Consider the following 19227-nt stretch of genomic DNA (forward strand, 5'->3'; position numbering starts at 1 on the left):
ACACGTGTTTCAGGATTTTCGAAAAGTCAACCCCTAAGAGGGTTAAATAAGGTGTTAAAATTTGAATAAAAATCTGTCGTTTTAAAAGAGATATTAAAGTTAGATTCATGAAAATTGGTATTTAGGCCTTCCGTTAAAAATGAAGAAAATGTGTTTCAGGATTTTCGAAAAGTCAACCCCTAAGAGGGTTATATAAGGTGTTAAAATTTGAATAAAAATCTGTCATTTTAAAAGAGATATTAAAGTTAGATTCATGAAAATTGGTATTTAGGCCTTCCGTTAAAAATGAAGAAAATGTGTTTCAGGATTTTCGAAAAGTCAACCCCTAAGAGGGTTATATAAGGTGTTAAAATTTGAATAAAAATCTGTCATTTTAAAAGAGATATTAAAGTTAGATTCATGAAAATTGGTATTTAGGCTTTCCGTTAAAAATGAAAAAAATGTGTTTCAGGATTTTCGAAAAGTCAACCCCTAAGAGGGTTATATAAGGTGTTAAAATTTGAATAAAAATCTGTCATTTTAAAAGAGATATTAAAGTTAGATTCATGAAAATTGGTATTTAGGCCTTCCGTTAAAAATGAAGAAAATGTGTTTCAGGATTTTCGAAAAGTCAACCCCTAAGAGGGTTATATAAGGTGTTAAAATTTGAATAAAAATCTGTCATTTTAAAAGAGATATTAAAGTTAGATTCATGAAAATTGGTATTTAGGCCTTCCGTTAAAAATGAAGAAAATGTGTTTCAGGATTTTCGAAAAGTCAACCCCTAAGAGGGTTATATAAGGTGTTAAAATTTGAATAAAAATCTGTCATTTTAAAAGAGATATTAAAGTTAGATTCATGAAAATTGGTATTTAGGCTTTCCGTTAAAAATGAAAAAAATGTGTTTCAGGATTTTCGAAAAGTCAACCCCTAAGAGGGTTATATAAGGTGTTAAAATTTGAATAAAAATCTGTCATTTTAAAAGAGATATTAAAGTTAGATTCATGAAAATTGGTATTTAGGCCTTCCGTTAAAAATGAAGAAAATGTATTTCAGGATTTTCGAAAAGTCAACCCCTAAGAGGGTTATATAAGGTGTTAAAATTTGAATAAATATCTGTCATTTTAAAAGAGATTCATGAAAATTGTTATTTAGGCCTTACATTAAAAATGAAGAAAAACGTGTTTCAGAATTTTCGAAATATCATCCCCTAAGGGGGTTTAATGTGGTGTTAAACTTTACTTGAAAATCCGTAATTTTAAAAGTTATATCCTTGCAAATTGGTATTTGGGATTTCAGTTAAATACGAAAAACGCATGTTTTAACAATTTCACCTCTAAGGAGGTTAAATATATTTTTTTTATTTTTGAACTTATATCTATGAGAATTTTTATTGGGGCTTTAGGCTAAAAATAAAAAACCGCGTGTTTTACAATTTTTTAAAATTTCACCCTCAAAGAGAGTTAAATATAAAAATTCATCATTTTTAAACTTATATCTATGACAAGTTGTGTTTGGGCTCTCGGTGAAAAATGAAAAAACACGTGTTACAGAATTTTTAAAAAATCAACCCTTAAAGGGGTTAAATGGGGTGTTAAAATTTATTTGAAAATCCGCAATTTTATAAATTATATCCACGCAAATTGGTACTTCGGTTAAAGATGAAAAACGCATGTTTTAAGTTTTGGCAATTCCACCCCTAAGAGGGTTAAACATAAAATTTCTTTATGTTTAAACTTACATTTACGAGAATTTTTATTTAGACTATAGGCTAAAAATAAACAAACGCGTGTTTTATAATTTTTAAAAATTCCACCCTCAAAGGGGGTTAAATATAAAAATTTGTCATTTTTGGACTTACGTTCGTGAAAAGTGGTATTTGAGGTTTCGGCGAAAAATGGAGAAACGAGTAAAGAATAATTGCAAAATATAATTTGTTTATAAAAAAAAAACATATTCTTATCAGTCTACATTAAAATTTACGCGGACGAAGTCGCGGGTAACTGCTAGTCGAGATATAAACTTTAATTTTGATAAGAAATCATTAAATAAAAATGAAAAAAAAAACGACGGCGCTACTAAAAAAGCATTTTGTAGAATTGATCATGCCACATTAGAAGTGGTGAATTTTTGAAAAGAATTTTAAACAGTTTTGTAACTGCAAGTAATATGTTATTGCTGTTGATTTGTTATACTTCGGTTTTTTTATTCCCTTATTTATCGATTGTAAATTTCTGACATTTTTATTTAATAATTTCTTGTCAAAATTTTATTAAAATTTATTTTCACGATAAAATCAAAACATGACATACTCTAAATGCCATTTTGACATTAGTATGTCAAAATGTATTGTTTTTCATAGCACGCTTCATTAGTATCCAAAAGATTTTGTGTGCATTTTTCAAATAAACCGAATTATCACCTTAACTATCAACTTTTGAAAAAAACTTAAGAGGTAAAAAAGACGTAAAATGGGACGCTGTTTAATAATTAATAATAAAATACAGGGGGTGCTATTTAAAAAAATCAAGTTATGGTCCTTCAAAATTTACCAAAATGAATGTGTCACAGCAAGGTGGAGCCACAATGCAAATGTATGGTCTTGTCACCAAAAGATACCTCAGACATTTGTTTATCCACGGACAAAGTCCCGACTTGATATTCCAAAAACCAAGGGCACTGCGATTTTTTAATAATGTGCCTGCAGACGCACTAAATTGTAGAAAAAATTAAATAACTTCTGAACGGTTAAAGCAAATTCTAAAAACTAAACTGATTTATAAAGCCCAAAAAGTGCAAATTTAAATATGTACAAATATACAGGGGGTGTCATTTAAAAAAACTATATCAAAGGCTGCACTGTAAAAATGAAACACCCTGTATAGGGCAAAATAATTTTAGGACGTACACTCTGACTTCCCATTTGCAGTGCCATTTAATTTATTTCGATATTTTTGACTCACCCTGTATAACGAGAAATGTGTCATGTGCTGCTAATACTTACTTGAATATTTGGTCCATGTTGTTAGAAAAAACAGGAGGAACAACCATCGACAGATATCCGTCTGAAACAAATTAAAAAATGACTTGCTTCTTCAAATCATGCTTCATGGTTCATTTAACATTTGCTTGAATTAGATAGTTTTATGCAGATGTCGAGGTCACTCTTCAAACGGCCAAAAACTCGACAATTAATTTCTTATTTGAATTAGTTACACAATTGAGTTTCAAGAACTTTGCGTTATTATTTGGTAATGGTGGGAAAATCCTTATCAAATTGATGGGTATCCGATAATCGGAACATTAGCAGCTTTTGCGTTAACCAACAATGGAATGACTTAATCGATACGCTATCTAAATAATTTAACATCCTCTTGCTTTGGCAACTTTAGAATTATTTATAGAAGGTAAAAGTAATACGGCGTGGAAACAAGGTGATGCTATCGTTTACAGCATCTGATCCTTTTTGTTATCATCGTGTTTGTAATAATGTTACTATTACATGATCCCTAATATGAGAATAATTACATACTGCTAGATTTATTTCCAGGTTTTTTGAATACTTCCAGGTATAGTTACATTAAAATACTTTCTCTAAGATCGTTGGTACAATACTGACAACTGACATATTGTATAATGGTGAGAAAATTACCACTGGGGCCAAAAAGTCCTATCAAGCAAAAGTAGAAACGTGTCATTTGTTGGTGGAAAATTAAATGGCTTAAGTAACATAATGACAGAGGATAAAATGTCAAAATATTTTTTAATGTAAACTATTACGGAAAAACACTTGTTTCATAATATTTTAACAAGCTCCATAAGACTTGTAGGACAAACGCAACCTTTTTTAATGTATTTTGTCAATAAATGAATTATTGTGATTCCTAAATATACCAACAAAATTTTATCATAACTTTCCAGGAATAAAATATAGAGACGAACTTTACCATTTTTACGTTTATATCTCATTCTTCTAAGACTTTGTAAAAACATTGTATTTCCATTTACAAAAATATAAAAATAAAAAAGTGTTTTTTATATTAATTTTAAAAATTTGAAGCTGTTCAAAAAGTAGTAAATGTAAAAACTAAGTCGAGCCATTTTTAAATGAATGCCTTCTCAAGTTTGATTGGATAAAAGGATAATGTCTACCTACCAACAAAATTATTTTTTTTATTTATACATTAATAGTTAATAATTTTTGCTCGGATATTCCCTATTAAATAAGGCTGTCACAAAAAAAGCCTCATAATTTATTTGGGATTCAATTTCTAACATTACTAAAATTCTAAAACTACGGTAAAGTTTTTTGATTAACAGGAAGTAAAAACTCTTAAGCAAAAGCAAAAAGCAAAAAGCAAATTTTTTCTGATTGAATAAATATATTTTTGAAAGTTTGACAAAATCATCAAAAGGTAATTGAAATATTATTTTTATTTTTCTTGTTGCAGATGTGAACTACTTGAAAAAATAACAATAATTTTGTTGGGAATTAACCCAAAGTGCCTTATTTTGGTAGGTAACGAAGTAATGAAGATTTTAGCATTTGCTAAAATAGTCTTAAAAATCGCTTCAAAATAAGCTAAATCGGCCTATTTTGGTTTTGAACGACAATTTTTGCACTTGTCTTAATTTTTAAGTTTCTTTTTCAAAAAAAAAATATTTAAGTTAAAAACGACGATTTTCGTGCCAAAAATTTGTTAATTTTTAGTTGATTCTCGTATAAAACAAGCAGACTAAAATCATGTCGATAAAACGGCATTTTAGATTTTTTTCACTTAAACATAACTAAAATGTTGCTTGGAAATATCTCAAGTCACCTTAATTTGGCGGGAATAATATAACAAAAAATAGAGTGTAGCGAAAAATAACTGATTAAAAAAATAAATTTAATAAAATTCAAGAGTATAAGACAGGGAAAGATAAAAATTACAAAATGCCTCAAAAAATCCAATTCTATGGATTATAGTGTCATGCGTTATTTTAAATAATGTAAATTTAAAAAAATAATGTTAAATAATTAATGTTATTGCTAATAAAAAAAAACATACAAAAATGTTTTCTAAAAAAAGCTCCTATTTAAAAGATACACTGAAAAGTTAAAATAATTAACTATATAGAATTGCATTGTCACGCAGATTACGTAAGTATGTAAAATTTCAATTCATTCGGACAACACGAACCGTCGCAAATTTGGTTCCAAAAATATGAAACAGATAGACAGACAACAAAGCAAGTTTTTTATTTATAAAAGCAGCGTTTAAAAATACATTGTTACTGATAGTAATTACAAATCGTCAATATTTAATGTAAATAAATTTAACAATAGATATTAATACCTATTATGAAACTATACATTTTTTCAGGAAAATAATTCTGATTTCTCTTTAGATTATGTAGTATGTGTACTAATTTAAAAAACTCAAAGTACGGTTAATATATATATATATATATATATATATATATATATATATATATATATATATATATATATATATATATATATATATATATATATATATATATATATATATATATATATATATATATATATATATATATATATATATATATATATATATAGATCTACGAGTATGTAACTGAAACAATCTGCTGAAATTTTAAAAGATTTTTAATTTCATAAACAATATAATTATAAGAGACAAAATCAACTAGGTATTACAAAGCTGCTACTTTTTGAAATTTAAGAAATCGAAAAGTTCCAAGTGATTTACGTAAGATAAATAAATGTATCTTTTAAAATAATACATTTTCCACATAAATGACACAAATGATATCCTATACAACTCCACGTGCACGTTTAATTGAACTGTTGAGAGGGAAAAGGAAACCTTTGTTCAGCATATTTTACCTTTGCTGGTGAAATATTTTTAAACTGCTGATGCTTTTTTCTTTTCTATTATTTATGTATTAAAGCTCTATGTACAGTGCAATCTGTTTAAAATTAGATGTAGACCGTATTATATGTTTTACATTTTATTATTTTGTAAAAATGGTGGATGCGCCGGTCCAAAATTTGTATTGTTTTATAATAGTGGTTCAAATAAATAAAAAAGGTTCTTTGGTGTTATAAAGTGTTGTTTAATCAATTTTATTTAAATCTATTTTTAGTAAATCACTTTTAGTTAAGGAGCAAACTTATAAGATGAGACGAAATCACATCATAAAAATTTGTAAAGACTACCCTTGTCACGGTCACACTTTTCTGGCTTACGTACAGTTACGTACAGTCACGACTAGAAAGAATGACACCCCTTTAACCAAGCCAGATAGCAGGGCCCTGACTCAAATTATTTAGACCATTTTCAACAAATTAAAATTTACACAATAAACCGTAACATATCTAAAAGATTTGTGGCTGCGGCGTTAGGAGTATCATTCTTTTTGATGGTGACTGTACACACCTATATCTACTGCATATGCAAATTAATTGTGCCCAAAATAATTCAACTTAAATTACTAGCTATAAGTTTGATTTTTGCGTGTGTCTTTGAACTTGACACATAAAAAATGTAAACAAATATGATCTCTACGATTACCTTTCTAATGCACCTCACTGTTATTAAAACTTCCAACTACAATAATTAGCAAAAGCAACGACAAGAAAATGTTTATTTTTTTTACAATAAGAAGTCGAGGTATTTATTATTTATTTAAATATTCTCTTTTGCCAAAGGGACCCCTATCAATTTAAACTTTCGTATAAAGAAGGAACTTGCCAAGGCTCTTATACAGAGTGAGTTTAAAGTAACGCCAAAAATTCTTAATTCTTTTATTTTTCAAAAATACTAAAAATACAAAAACAGGTAACTTAATATACAGCGTGCTCAAAAACTGACGCACCAACTTAATGGTGTGTGGTAGAGAACTGGTTACATATAAAGGTAAAAATAGTAAAAAAATTCGTTGTATTAAAGTTATTGATAAATACCGGATTTTAGATAAATGATATGTGGCAACGTTGTCTAACAGTCATGATCGCAATATAATTTGATCAACAATAAAAATAAATTATTTTTGAAACGGTTTCCTAGGAAATAATTCCCAGTGTTGGCACATCTACACATTGTGATTTTTTTAGATAAATTTTAATTTTTCAAATTAAAGATACTGCTAAAGTCTGATAGAAAATTTAAAAATAATTATTCATCGATTTGTTAGGAAACGATTACCTAGTGTGAAGCATAAAAATATTAAAAAATAATGAAAACTAAAAAAGTTAACACAATAAGTTTGTAGCTTCAGATTTTTTAAAATATAACTTTAGGAATTTTTTCAACATTTTTCCCGTAATCTGCACTTGCTTCTCAATAACGTACCACTGAATTGGTGCGCCAGTTTTTGAGCACTCTGTATAAAAAAAACAATACGGCGCGCCATGACGCCATCACAGAATTTTTTAAATGGAACGATATCATTTTTTTGTATAATTAATTAGAAGCCGCACTGTAGATCTTTACAACTGTGCTACTTATTTTATAGAATGAACTAAACACGTATTTTTGTGTGATTATCATTTTTTTCCATTTTTTATTTTCCATTAAAAAAATTATGTGATGACGTCATGGCGCCGCCATATTGGCCGCCATGACTGATCTAGTTAGGTCAATTTGAGCCCAATTAAAATGCCAAGTTACCTGTTTTTGCATTTTTTTTTTTAATAAAATCTTATGCGTTACTTTAAACTCACTCTGTCAGAAATTATTATAATAATTATTTGGCTGTAAATTTTTAACTGGGGTTCAGCTTTTAAAGATTTAAAGTCACGACGAAAACGCAGTACTGAAAGTTTTGCGTCACAAGTGCTCGATTTACTAATGGATGTTATTTTGGCCATTTGTGGCAAGTAATATTTTAGATCTCTTTTAGTCATGTACGATGCAATCGGTGACATTTGCTATAAGAAGTAGAAATTTCAATGCATTTCGCAGCCTGATTGGTGATTTTACCCAATAACGATCGCAATAGTTGGACTTAGATGAACACAGTTTTTTATTAAGAAATAAAAAGAAAGCTCGATGCTTGATGCAGCCTGATTTTAAATGAATATAGACAAAGAACAGTTTAGTTACGTTAATGTAACTATTGTAAAACAAATGGTTTTGTTCTCGAAAGGAACAGGATATTATTCATGTACACAAGAGGAAATCACGTCTATCTTTCGCCTTTTATGAGGGCTTGAACTTATATTTCCACATAACGGAATTGAAAATAAATCACTGAACCCATTTTAGTGATGAAATGTCGCTCAAAGTTGCCGATCATTTTTACACGCAATTTCACTGAAAAACACTAAAAAATAATAATGAGAATAAGGAGACAGTGAACTCTCTTACAATCCCAAGCTAATTAAAAAACACATTATAGTAAAACGATGTGAACATCCATCACAGTAATAGAATGAAGATCGAAAGTCATCATTTATCAAAGAAAAAAATGCGTAAGTGGGTACGCATTTAGTCGCACTTTCTCCAATGGTTTCAAGTTCCAGGTTACGAAAGGCATTCTATTATTGTTTGGGTGTCTGTATTTGCCCAAATTACGTCATAAAATCAGGTTAAAATTAATTAATTAACACCATCTTTCCTGCTCTAAGGCGCCCACATTTACACACCTGGTTTCAAACTGTGACAACTGTTGAAAAAATTAATCTAGTTTGGTGAATGTTGTAATCAATAGCAACATTTTGCCATTATTTCGATAAATAGTTTCGGGGCACGTGGATAAAAAATGTATAAATTATAATGGCATTTTGTGCCTAATCAGGAATTCCAAGTGTTTGAAATATCTTAGTAATGGTTTGTTGAAGTAAAAAAAATAAGAAGTTTTAGTTAAAAGTTAATGTTAGGCAGTTTATCTCCTTAAAATATCGGTAATTTTATGCTCATGTAAGTAACTCGTAATTCAATTTAAAGCTATTTATTATTTCTAGGTACGCTCAGTGAGCATAGTAACAACAAAATTATGGAGTGTGGGAACAGACAGATTTTAAAAAAAGTACTTTCAAACTTTATTTATTCCATTAATCTAATATTTTTGGTCTATTTATTTAGTTAGATACTTTCATTTTCATAATAATTTGATTTACATCATCTTGTGATGGAGGTATTTATTATAAACTATGTAAATTATATTACACAATTTATTTTATTTTGTTATGGTTCTGTTTTATAATTTTTCTGTAAAAAATTCGAAATTAAATAATTATTGGATGATTGTATCCCATTTACAACCCACAAGGAACTAAAGGCAACATTTTTAAGGTCATGCCTCCAATCATTAGTAATTTAACCGCACAAGAAGTTTACCACACAACACATCATTAGTTAATAATAATAATATAATTTGCGTTGGAGGATAAAATTAAAAAAAATTAGTTTTGGATTTACTAATTAAGCAAATCCACAACTAAGAAACAATTTTATTTGGTGCATTTATCTATTTATTTATATTTATGATAAAGGAGCTACAAATATCTTCATTTCTTCAATCTATAATAATCTATACTTTGGTGGAAAGTCAATTAGTTTATGTAGAAAAAAAATTAAAATTGAAATCAGAATCAAAGATCTATAAATAATTACAATAGAAAAAATTTATAGCGATTATTGATCTGCAATTATTTTTTCAGTAAAATTAGAAGGTTTTTTTTGTAAATCCAAACTAGTAGAACAGTGTAAATATGTTCTAAATAAGTTTAAATTGCGACAATTGGGTGAGTGTTACAGATAACGAAATGATTCTAGCGCCAAAAACTTATTTGAAATATTATTATAATACATTTTTTAAATATGTTCTAAAATTTTAAAATTTCACTACATAATTTTTTTTTAGTTTTCTTTTGCTCATTGAGAAATCTTGGGCAAAAAAAAATAAGTAGGTATCTAACTTTATCCAGAAGGAAAGTATGAGAATGTAAACACAAAATTTATGTGTGTGATTTTTTAATATTGTAATTTTAATAATATAAAAAAATAAAAAGAACATCTTTATGTAAAATTTTATGCTTTACAATTTTTTCGAAACTACTTTTCCTAGCTCTTCCCAATGTTAAATTATTTTGGAAAAACACTTTTATATTTTTAGCCCCTTCTCAGAGTTGGAGAACAAATGAATTTCTTCCACAGTAATTTATTAAAAAATTCAAGGTAAATATTCTTCAAGTTTTAATCTGAACAAATTTTTTTTTAGTTTTCTTTCGTTCATTGAGAAATCTTTAGCAAAAAATTTAAGTAGGTATTTAACTTTTCCCAAAAGGAAGGTATGAGAATTTAAACACAAAATTTTTGTGTATGATTTTTTAATATTGTAATTTTAATAATATAAAAAAATAAAAAGAACATTTTTATGTAAAATTTTATGCTTTACAATTTTTTCGAAACTACTTTTCCTAGCTCTTCCCAATGTTAAATAATTTTGGAAAAACACTTTTATATTTTTAGCCCCTTCTCGGAGTTGGAGAACAAATGAATTTCTTCCACAGTAATTTATTAAAAAATTCAAGCTAAATATTCTTCAAGTTTTAATCTGAACAAACATTTTTTTAGTTTTCTTTCGTTCATTGAGAAATCTTTATCAAAAAATTTAAGTAGGTATTTAACTTTTTCCAAGAGGAAGGTATAAGAATTTAAACACAAAATTTTTGTGTGTGATTTTTTAATATTGTAATTTTAATAATATAAAAAAATAAAAAGGACATTTTTATGTAAAATTTTATGCTTTACAATTTTTTCGGAACTACTTTTCCTAGCTCTTCCCAATGTTAAATTATTTTGGAAAAACACTTTTATATTTTTAGCCCCTTCTCGGAGTTGGAGAACAAATGAACTTCTTCCACAGTAATTTATTAAAAAATTCAAGGTAAATATTCTCCAAGTTTTAATTTGAAGGCTTATTTGGCTGGACTATACAGTTTTTATAATATTATCTGTCACAAACAATTGAATTAAAAGCTTTTGTATAAGAGTAAGAAAAGGAGTCAGAAAACTTAAACTGTGGATAATAAATAATAAGAATGTAAATTTATTAGTCTAGAACATTTCCCCATATTCTTAAAAATACTGTTATAACAATTAGTTTGCTGTAAGTTTATAATAATTTTAGAAATAAACTTAAATCGTCTGTACGAGTAGTATCAAGCTTTCAAAATTTTATAAAAGTGCCACACACTCGTTTTTACAAAATTTTTTGTATTCACAGAATTTCCTATTTAATAATTTGAAATGCAATATAAGTTGTACATTACTCAGAAGCCGCTCAATAAAAAATTAAATAAAAATAATTTACAAAAAAAAATTATATCAAAACCCAACAGTGTGTTCTGCGATGATTCATTTGAAGAAGAAAATAATTTTTGACTCAGTTATTTGTTGTATGAGATTATAATTTATTTTATATACTTATAAAACTTACTTATAAATAAGTAGTGTACCTAATGTTTTGTTAAGAGTTATTTACGATAAGTAAATTTAAATTTTGAAAGAAGATTTATCATTGTCTACGATATTTTATTCTTATTTTAAAGCAAGATGAAGAGATTACAAATCAGATAACACATTTAAAAACACAATAGGTATGCAGTACCCGGCAATTATTTATAACAACAATAATATAAAGATAATAAATAATAATTAAACGTAGGTAGATAATTTCGTACCCAATTCTAGAATATTTTAAATTTTCTCACCTCTAGCAAAAAATGTGTGAATTTCACAGAGACTGTCTTTATGGTTTCGAACATTATCCTAGTTATTTTCTGCCAAACTTAATGATACAATTATTTTTACATTCAATAGCACATTTAAATGTGGAACGAAATTACCATTTAATAGAAGACAATGCCAAAAAGCGGATTTATCGCATTACATTCAAACAGTTTCAAGTTCAAAGATGTGTAGCTCGATTAATTTTGGGTATTTTTTACTAAAAGCAATTTATGTACGAGCTTGTCATTGTAGGTGTAACTAATGGCGGCTTTTAATTTTTAATTTAAATTAGATACATTGTTTCCCAAATTTATCATACTTAAGTTGGGACTACGGATTTCTAAAGGTTAGGATGTGAAACGACGTAGAAATAAAACGTTCCGTCTTGGATGTCGCCAGAGAGCGCAGTTTTCAGAGTAAATGGTTGTATTTATATAACGGTTAACACATAGCAAACAAAAAAATACAGGCAGATAGTGTATTAAATTCTCAATAGTAAGACATAAACATAATGCAAAAATTTTATCGCAAACTATATTTAAAAAAAATTCAAACTTTTACCAATTTGCACTCTACCCCATATTTTTCAAAACGCTGCGAATACGGTTGCAGATACAAGAAACATGTTCGAAAGAAAATTGTAGAGAATTAAATTTCCTACAAAAAAGTCCGCAAGACCATATCTTTATCTTCAACCATTTAGGCCCTAAAGTCGTTCAAAGACGCTCAAACGAGTGATTTGCTTCATTTTGTCGGTGGTCAAGTATTAGAAAATTAATTTGTACCTAAACGGTTGAAGATAGAAATATGGTGTCGCGGACTTTTTTGTAGAAAATTCAATTCTCTACAACTTTGTTCCAAACACTTTTTTTTGTATCTTCAACCGTATTCTCAGCGTTCGCAGAAATATAAGGTGGAACACAAATTGATAATTCCAAGCAATAATTCTTTGCACACCGTCGCATATTTATCAAAACGCTGGGAATACGGTTGAAGATACATGAAAATTCTGTGGAACAAAATTATAGAGAATTAAATTTCCTACAAAAAAATCCGCGAGACCATATCCTTATCTTCAACCATTTAGGCCCTAAAGTCGTTCAAAGACGCTCAAACGACTGATTTGCTTCATTTTGTCGGTGGTCAAGTACTGGAAAATTAATTTGTACCTAAACGGTTGAAGATAGAAATATGGTGTCGCGGACTTTTTTGTAGAAAATTCAATTCTCTACAACTTTGTTCCAAACACTTTTTTTGTATCTTCAACCATATTCGCAGCGTTCGCAAAAAATATAAGGTTGAACGCAAATTAATAAGTTCAAGCGATAATTCTTTGCACACCGTCGCATATTTATCAAAACGCTGGGAATACGGTTGAAGATACAAGAAAATTGTGTGGAAGAAAATTATAGAGAATTAAATTTCCTACAAAAAAGTCCGCAAGACCATATTCTTATCTTCAACCATTTAGGCCCCAAAGTCGTTAAAAGACGCCCAAACGACTGATTTGCTACATTTTGTCCGTGGTCAAGTATTGGAAAGTTAATTTATACCTAAACCGTTGGAGATAGAAATATGGTGTCGCGGACTTTTTTGTAGAAAATTCAATTCTTTACAACTTTGTTCCAAACACTTTTTTTGTATCTTCAACCATATTCGCAGCGTTCGCAAAAAATATAAGGTAGAACGCAAATAGATGATTAAGCAATAATTCTTTGCGCACCGTCGTATATTTATCAAAACGCGGGGAATACGGTTGAAGATACAAAAAAAGTGTATGGAACAAAGTTGTAGAGAATTAAATTTCCTATAAAAAAGTCCGCGAGAACATATCTTTATCTTCAACAATTTAGGTATAAATTAATTTTTCATTACTTGAATCTGTAGTTTTAGCGTTTTTGCAAGTCTTTGGGGCCTAAACTGTTGACGATAGAAATATGGCCTCGCGGACTTTTTTAAAGAAAATTTAATTCTCTACAAATTTCTTTCTTACATTTTTCTTGTATCTTTAACCGTATTCCCAGCGTCTTGAAAAATAGGGAACGAAGCGCAAATTTCAGATTTGAAATAATTTTTTTCACATGTTTCTTATGAAAATTTTAGTCGTCCGTTTTTCCCATTCTGTTAAGAATGCAAAGGTCAACATTTCCGCATTTTTTTCCAAAAAATTAGTCAATTGGTTGGTTTTAAATTAATATAAAACGATTTAGTCGCCAGACGTTCTAACGTTCGAAGCGCTCTCATTTTTACTCCTCCGTACCATTTTTTTGGGTACAGAAAATCCTGCGATTTTGTGTCTCCTAACTCCTCCGTAGTTGGGAATTTTTTTATTCATAATTTTGCTTCTAAAGGTGTTGTAAATTTACATATTTTACCACAACAGGTTGGTGCTGTAACGCATTCGAAACTCTAGAACACAAATTAATTATTGCAGTGAAGAATTTCGCTACACCTTATAAACGATAGTATTACACAAGTGGTGATCCTCAAAACGGGTACATATTGGTCTCAAGTATTTTATTTAGAGAAAGTGGAGAAATTAGCAACTTTCACTGCTGGCTCAAGCAGCAGCGCTTTAGGGTAGGTATAATATTTATCAATACTTTGGCATTTTTTAGTTGACACACCTGATGATTGGAATTTGCTCTGTTTTGTGTATTTATTGAGTAACGACATAATGATGATTTAACGTTGTAGAAATCGAAAGTGGTTTAGCCAGTTACATATCTGCTGAACTTTACGAAAACTCTTCATTTCATTTATACTGTCTCCTACTGTCTACAGTTCTAGCCGGAACAGCGAAATTATTAATACGTAGTTCATCATCCTGTGGAAACCTATTTCCATTTCCCGACAATTAAACAATTAGTTTATTTAATTGAAGATTTCCGTTCAATACAATACAATAAGTTGCACAACAAACTGGCAAGGTAATAATTTTTGTAATGCAAGTTTGCATGGCCTTAACATTGTTTCTCCCTTTTACTTTGGCAGTCTGAACTTAAAAAAGATGATCAGTCACTTATTTATACTTGTAATAATTTATAGACGAGCATTTATTATCTCTGATTGCTTGACCTAGAAATGGTTACGGAATTACAGCACTAATAGCTGGTGATTATCGTCATGATGTAAAAATGTAGCGGCACAGTTACACCAGCAAAGTGTAACACGAATGCATAAATTCTTTGTTAATCGGTGGAACAAATATGCACTTGTTACACTCGCAGCTAAACCGATAGAAAGGAAATGCCGTAAGCTACATCTTTACACATGTTGTAAGAGATTTGATTTCAACACGCAATTTATAGAAAGGGAGTGCATACAATGTGGAGAATCGCGGAAGATGTACAATTTAATTAAATTTTAAAACATCGATTTGGTTGTGTCGAAATTTTTGATTTGAAATATCACTCCTCCAATTGATGGAAAGTGAATGGGTAAATGCGTTTCATGTTTAATCAAATATTGTGATCAAAACGGTTTGGTATTTAACTATTTTTGTGTAATTTTGCAAAAAATCTAAAAACCTGTTTCAGGTTTTCTCTAATTATTTACTACAAGAATATATTTTTAATTTGGCACTGTAGGTCAAGGTTACTAAAACTAAATTTGTAACCACAAATGGATGTTTTTTCTAAAGCAATTTTGCTTTCACTACAGTGAATCACCAGAAAAAATATTATTTCATAACGGTGATAAATTCATCTTGTAAATTAGTGATTTCTGTAGGTCTACACCGTCTGTATACACATTTATATTCAAAGCTGTTCGACTAAAAAAAAATAGAAAAATTCACTTAAAATAATGAATTACTTTTCCAATACAAAAAAAAAATTCGGAAACTATACAAAAGTTCCATATAAAACTAAAAAGCTGAACAAATTCAAGCGACTCTCTTGTTAATAATTTTTAACTGTCATTTTTGCTGTATCGTATACAGTGTGTATCAGATAATTTTAACACTAAATTTGTGAAACTTTTATTGAAAAATTACAAAGAGAAAAAATCTGTTCAACAAAAAAAAACAATAAAAAAATTCACATTAAATAATGTCGCTGCTTTTCGAACATAAAAAAATGTATTGTTGTAAATAATTTGGAAGCTATACAAAAGTTCGATTTAAAACGGAGAAATAATCATCACCAAATTCAAGAAAATTAAAAAAAATCTCTTGCTTTTATTTATATTTGAGAATCAAAAAATTCTTTTAATTTTTACTTTCCTGTATCTTATAAAAAGTAACAATCAGACAGGAATCATGATTTAATATTTAGAGCTGTTCAACAAAAAAAAAAAACAGAAAAATTCACATTAAATCATTAAATAATGTCACTGCATTTCTAATAGAAAAAAATATTATGTTGTAAATAATTTGGAAACTGTATACAAAAGTCCGATATACGTGTAAAACTGAGAATTAATCACAAATACAAAAATTCAAGACAATCAAAAAATTGCTCTTGCATGTAATTTTTAATGGTAATTTTTTTCTGTATGTTATTTGTTTCAATTTTTAAGTAAATTTGCGAAACTTTTATTGAAAAATTACAAATAGAAAAAATCTGTTGAACAAAAAAAACAAAAACAGAAAAATTTACATTAAATAATGTCGCTGCTTTTCTAATATAAAAAAATGTTTTGTTGTAAATAATTTGGAAGCTATACAAAAGTTCGATTTAAAACGGAGAAATAATTATAACAGCCTAGATTCATGAAAATTAAAAAAATCTTTTGCTTTTGTTTATATTAACGATTATTTTTACTTATCTTTTATTTTATCTTATAAATTAATAAGCACACAGGATTTAAAATTTCATATTCACATATTCACATTAAATTATGTCACTGCTTGTCTAATATAATAAAATATTTTGTTGTAAATAATTCAGAAACTAGATAAATGTTCGATATAAAACGGAGAGATAATCATAACTATACAAATTCACAAGAATCAAAAAATTCTCTTGTCTTTAATTTTTACTTTCCTGTATCTTATAAAAAGTAACAATCACACAGGAATCACGATTTGATATTCAGAGCTGTTCAGCAAAAAAAAACAGAAAAATTCACATTAAATCATTAAATAATGTCACTGCATTTCTAATAGAAAAAATATTATGTTGTAAATAATTCGGAAACCGTATACAAAAATTCAAGACAATCAAAAAATTGCTCTTGTATTTAATTTTTAATGGTCATTTTTGCTGTATCTTATAAAAATCAAATTAAATAATGTCGCTGCTTTTCTAATATAAAAAAAAACTAAAGAATATAAAACATTTCTCTTATCTTTAATTTGTAAAGGTCATTTTTGTTGTAAAACCAATAAACATACAAGAATCAGAATTTGATATTAAAAATTTTTTTACAACTTCTGATAATTCAAAAGAATTAAAATTAAATTAGTTAATATTAAAGTAAATACATTATTTTTTTATTATACTTTCAAAAGAACAATTTGTTTTGACTCGTTCCAACAATTTTTTCATGAACTTTCCATGTCTTTGGGGTCACTAGAAAATAATTTTTAATGTTTTTTGAGGCAATTTATTATTTTACATAATTATTGCACAAAACAACATTTAAGCATCATGTGTTTGAGACTGACATTACTGTCATTAGGAATAATTAAAAAATTACCCAATTTTTTGTTGAGAGACTAGATATTAATTAATTAATTGTGATTATGAGAAAATGTGGAAAAAAAAACTCTTATTTTTTTATTAGTTACTGTCAAACCTTGGTTATATACATACATAGGTTCTCAATATAAAGCATTTTTCTAAGAAGTAAAGTTAATAATAATAACGTAAATCGTGTTCAAAGGAGACAAGAAGGATGCGCTTTAATGTAAAATGTCATGGTCGAAATATTTCTTGCCTGATAAGGATAACTAATGAAGTGCTTGTCATAGTACATTTTTACACTGATTTTTCTTTAAATCTATTGACTTTCTGAATAAACGATGCTTAATTAAATGTTATCTGAAAAACACGTAAAAAATGTCGCTACACCAAAACAATAAAATTTGTTAGTTGTGTAGCTCATAAATATAATTTTTGTACTTAAATTTCAATTTGCAGTTAATTTGACCTTTTGATTAATAAATGACAACTTAATTCGAGTTTGTTTTATTAGCAATTAATTAATTCTTAGTGGTCAATTAAAGTTAATTGTTGTTTACTTTAAAAATAAAATTAATCGCGAATTACAATTATTACGATTAACGACAATTTTTTTTATAAAGTATTTTTTAGAATATCCAGAGAAATAATAAAAAGTATTTTTTTAACAATTTCAAATAGGTTATTAATTACATTTAATTTACTGAATTATAGTAAAAATTTGAAACAATTCAATGGATATGGGGAAAAATAAAGTAGATACTTAACTATTTTTTTTTCAAATTCCGGAGCTATAAGAATTTTGGAATTTTAAATATTTTTTTTTAGATTTTATCAAATAAAATTTAAACCCGTTTGTATACATTATTTCAAAAACTTTAAGATTAGTTAATAAAAATTTCTATAATAGGCGTTTTTCTTTCGACTGCCGTTGAGAAACTATTGTTATTCCATTTGAAAAAACAGACTTTTAGCCATTTTTAATCATCATTTTCTCAAAATCATACTAGCCTTGAAAATCGCCAGTTGAAAATTTTGAAAATTGTAGAAGACCTTTCGAACCTTCATTTATATAATATAAGAAAAATTATTAGCTTATCGCAAAGAGTTCAAGAGCTGTGATTTTTTGAAGTGACTTTTGCCAATGAAAATATTGTCAAAAAAAATACATTATGACAAAAATGGCCCTAATTTCTTGTTGTTAGGCATTTTCAAAATAAATTAATTTTTTTATAATTATATATATAAATATAAAATATAATATATATAATATATAATTATATATAATATTTATATATATATATATATATATATATATATATATATATATATATATATATTATAATAATTTGATTAATTAAGAATAGTCAATTTTGTCTCTGTTTAAAACTTCAAAGTCATTATAAGTATCTAATATAGAATCACCCTGTATAGTCCATAAAAATAAGAGACCTTATCAACTTTTATCTCTTCTTTGTCTATGCTTCTCCAAATAATCTACTCAAATGTTTGGTAAAATATGAATCTTATTCTAATAAACGAACCGATTTACACTAAACCGAGTTGAATACAACATTTTATTCTTCGATTTAGATCCAACAAGACATAAAATTGTTTTAATATGTTAAAAAAACAGTTGTCAAAACTTCCTTACACCGGAAAAAAACCGTAAATTTTGACAGTGTCAACGAATATTTTTTTGTTCGTATCATTAAGTTAAAAATTCCTTAATTATTATAATTATAGTAAAAGTGTCGGAATTTAAGTTTGACTTTCGCTCGATGCAAAAAATACCAACAATCACACAAATAAACAGAAAACAAGACTTGATGTAACTCATACAAGCATGATAGTACTATGATGTTATAGTACGTAACAAATTAAATGCGCATCGT

At 27.6% G+C, this 19227-nt stretch overlaps 1 protein-coding gene across 2 annotated transcripts in view; it reads right to left on the reverse strand.

Moving 5' to 3' along the window:
- Cht6 (Chitinase 6) overlaps window positions 1-19227 on the reverse strand; it is a 69202-nt gene that overhangs the window by 40460 nt on the left and 9515 nt on the right. For both annotated transcript variants that reach the window (XM_015978560.2, XM_008193169.3), the window contains exon 2: window positions 2984-3044. In XM_015978560.2, coding sequence (XP_015834046.1) covers window positions 2984-3044 — 61 coding nt within the window. The remainder of the gene's footprint in view (window positions 1-2983; window positions 3045-19227) is intronic.

The sequence above is a fragment of the Tribolium castaneum genome, chromosome 1 (assembly GCF_031307605.1).
Source record: "Tribolium castaneum strain GA2 chromosome 1, icTriCast1.1, whole genome shotgun sequence".
In the NCBI taxonomy this organism is placed as follows: Eukaryota; Metazoa; Arthropoda; class Insecta; order Coleoptera; family Tenebrionidae; genus Tribolium; species Tribolium castaneum.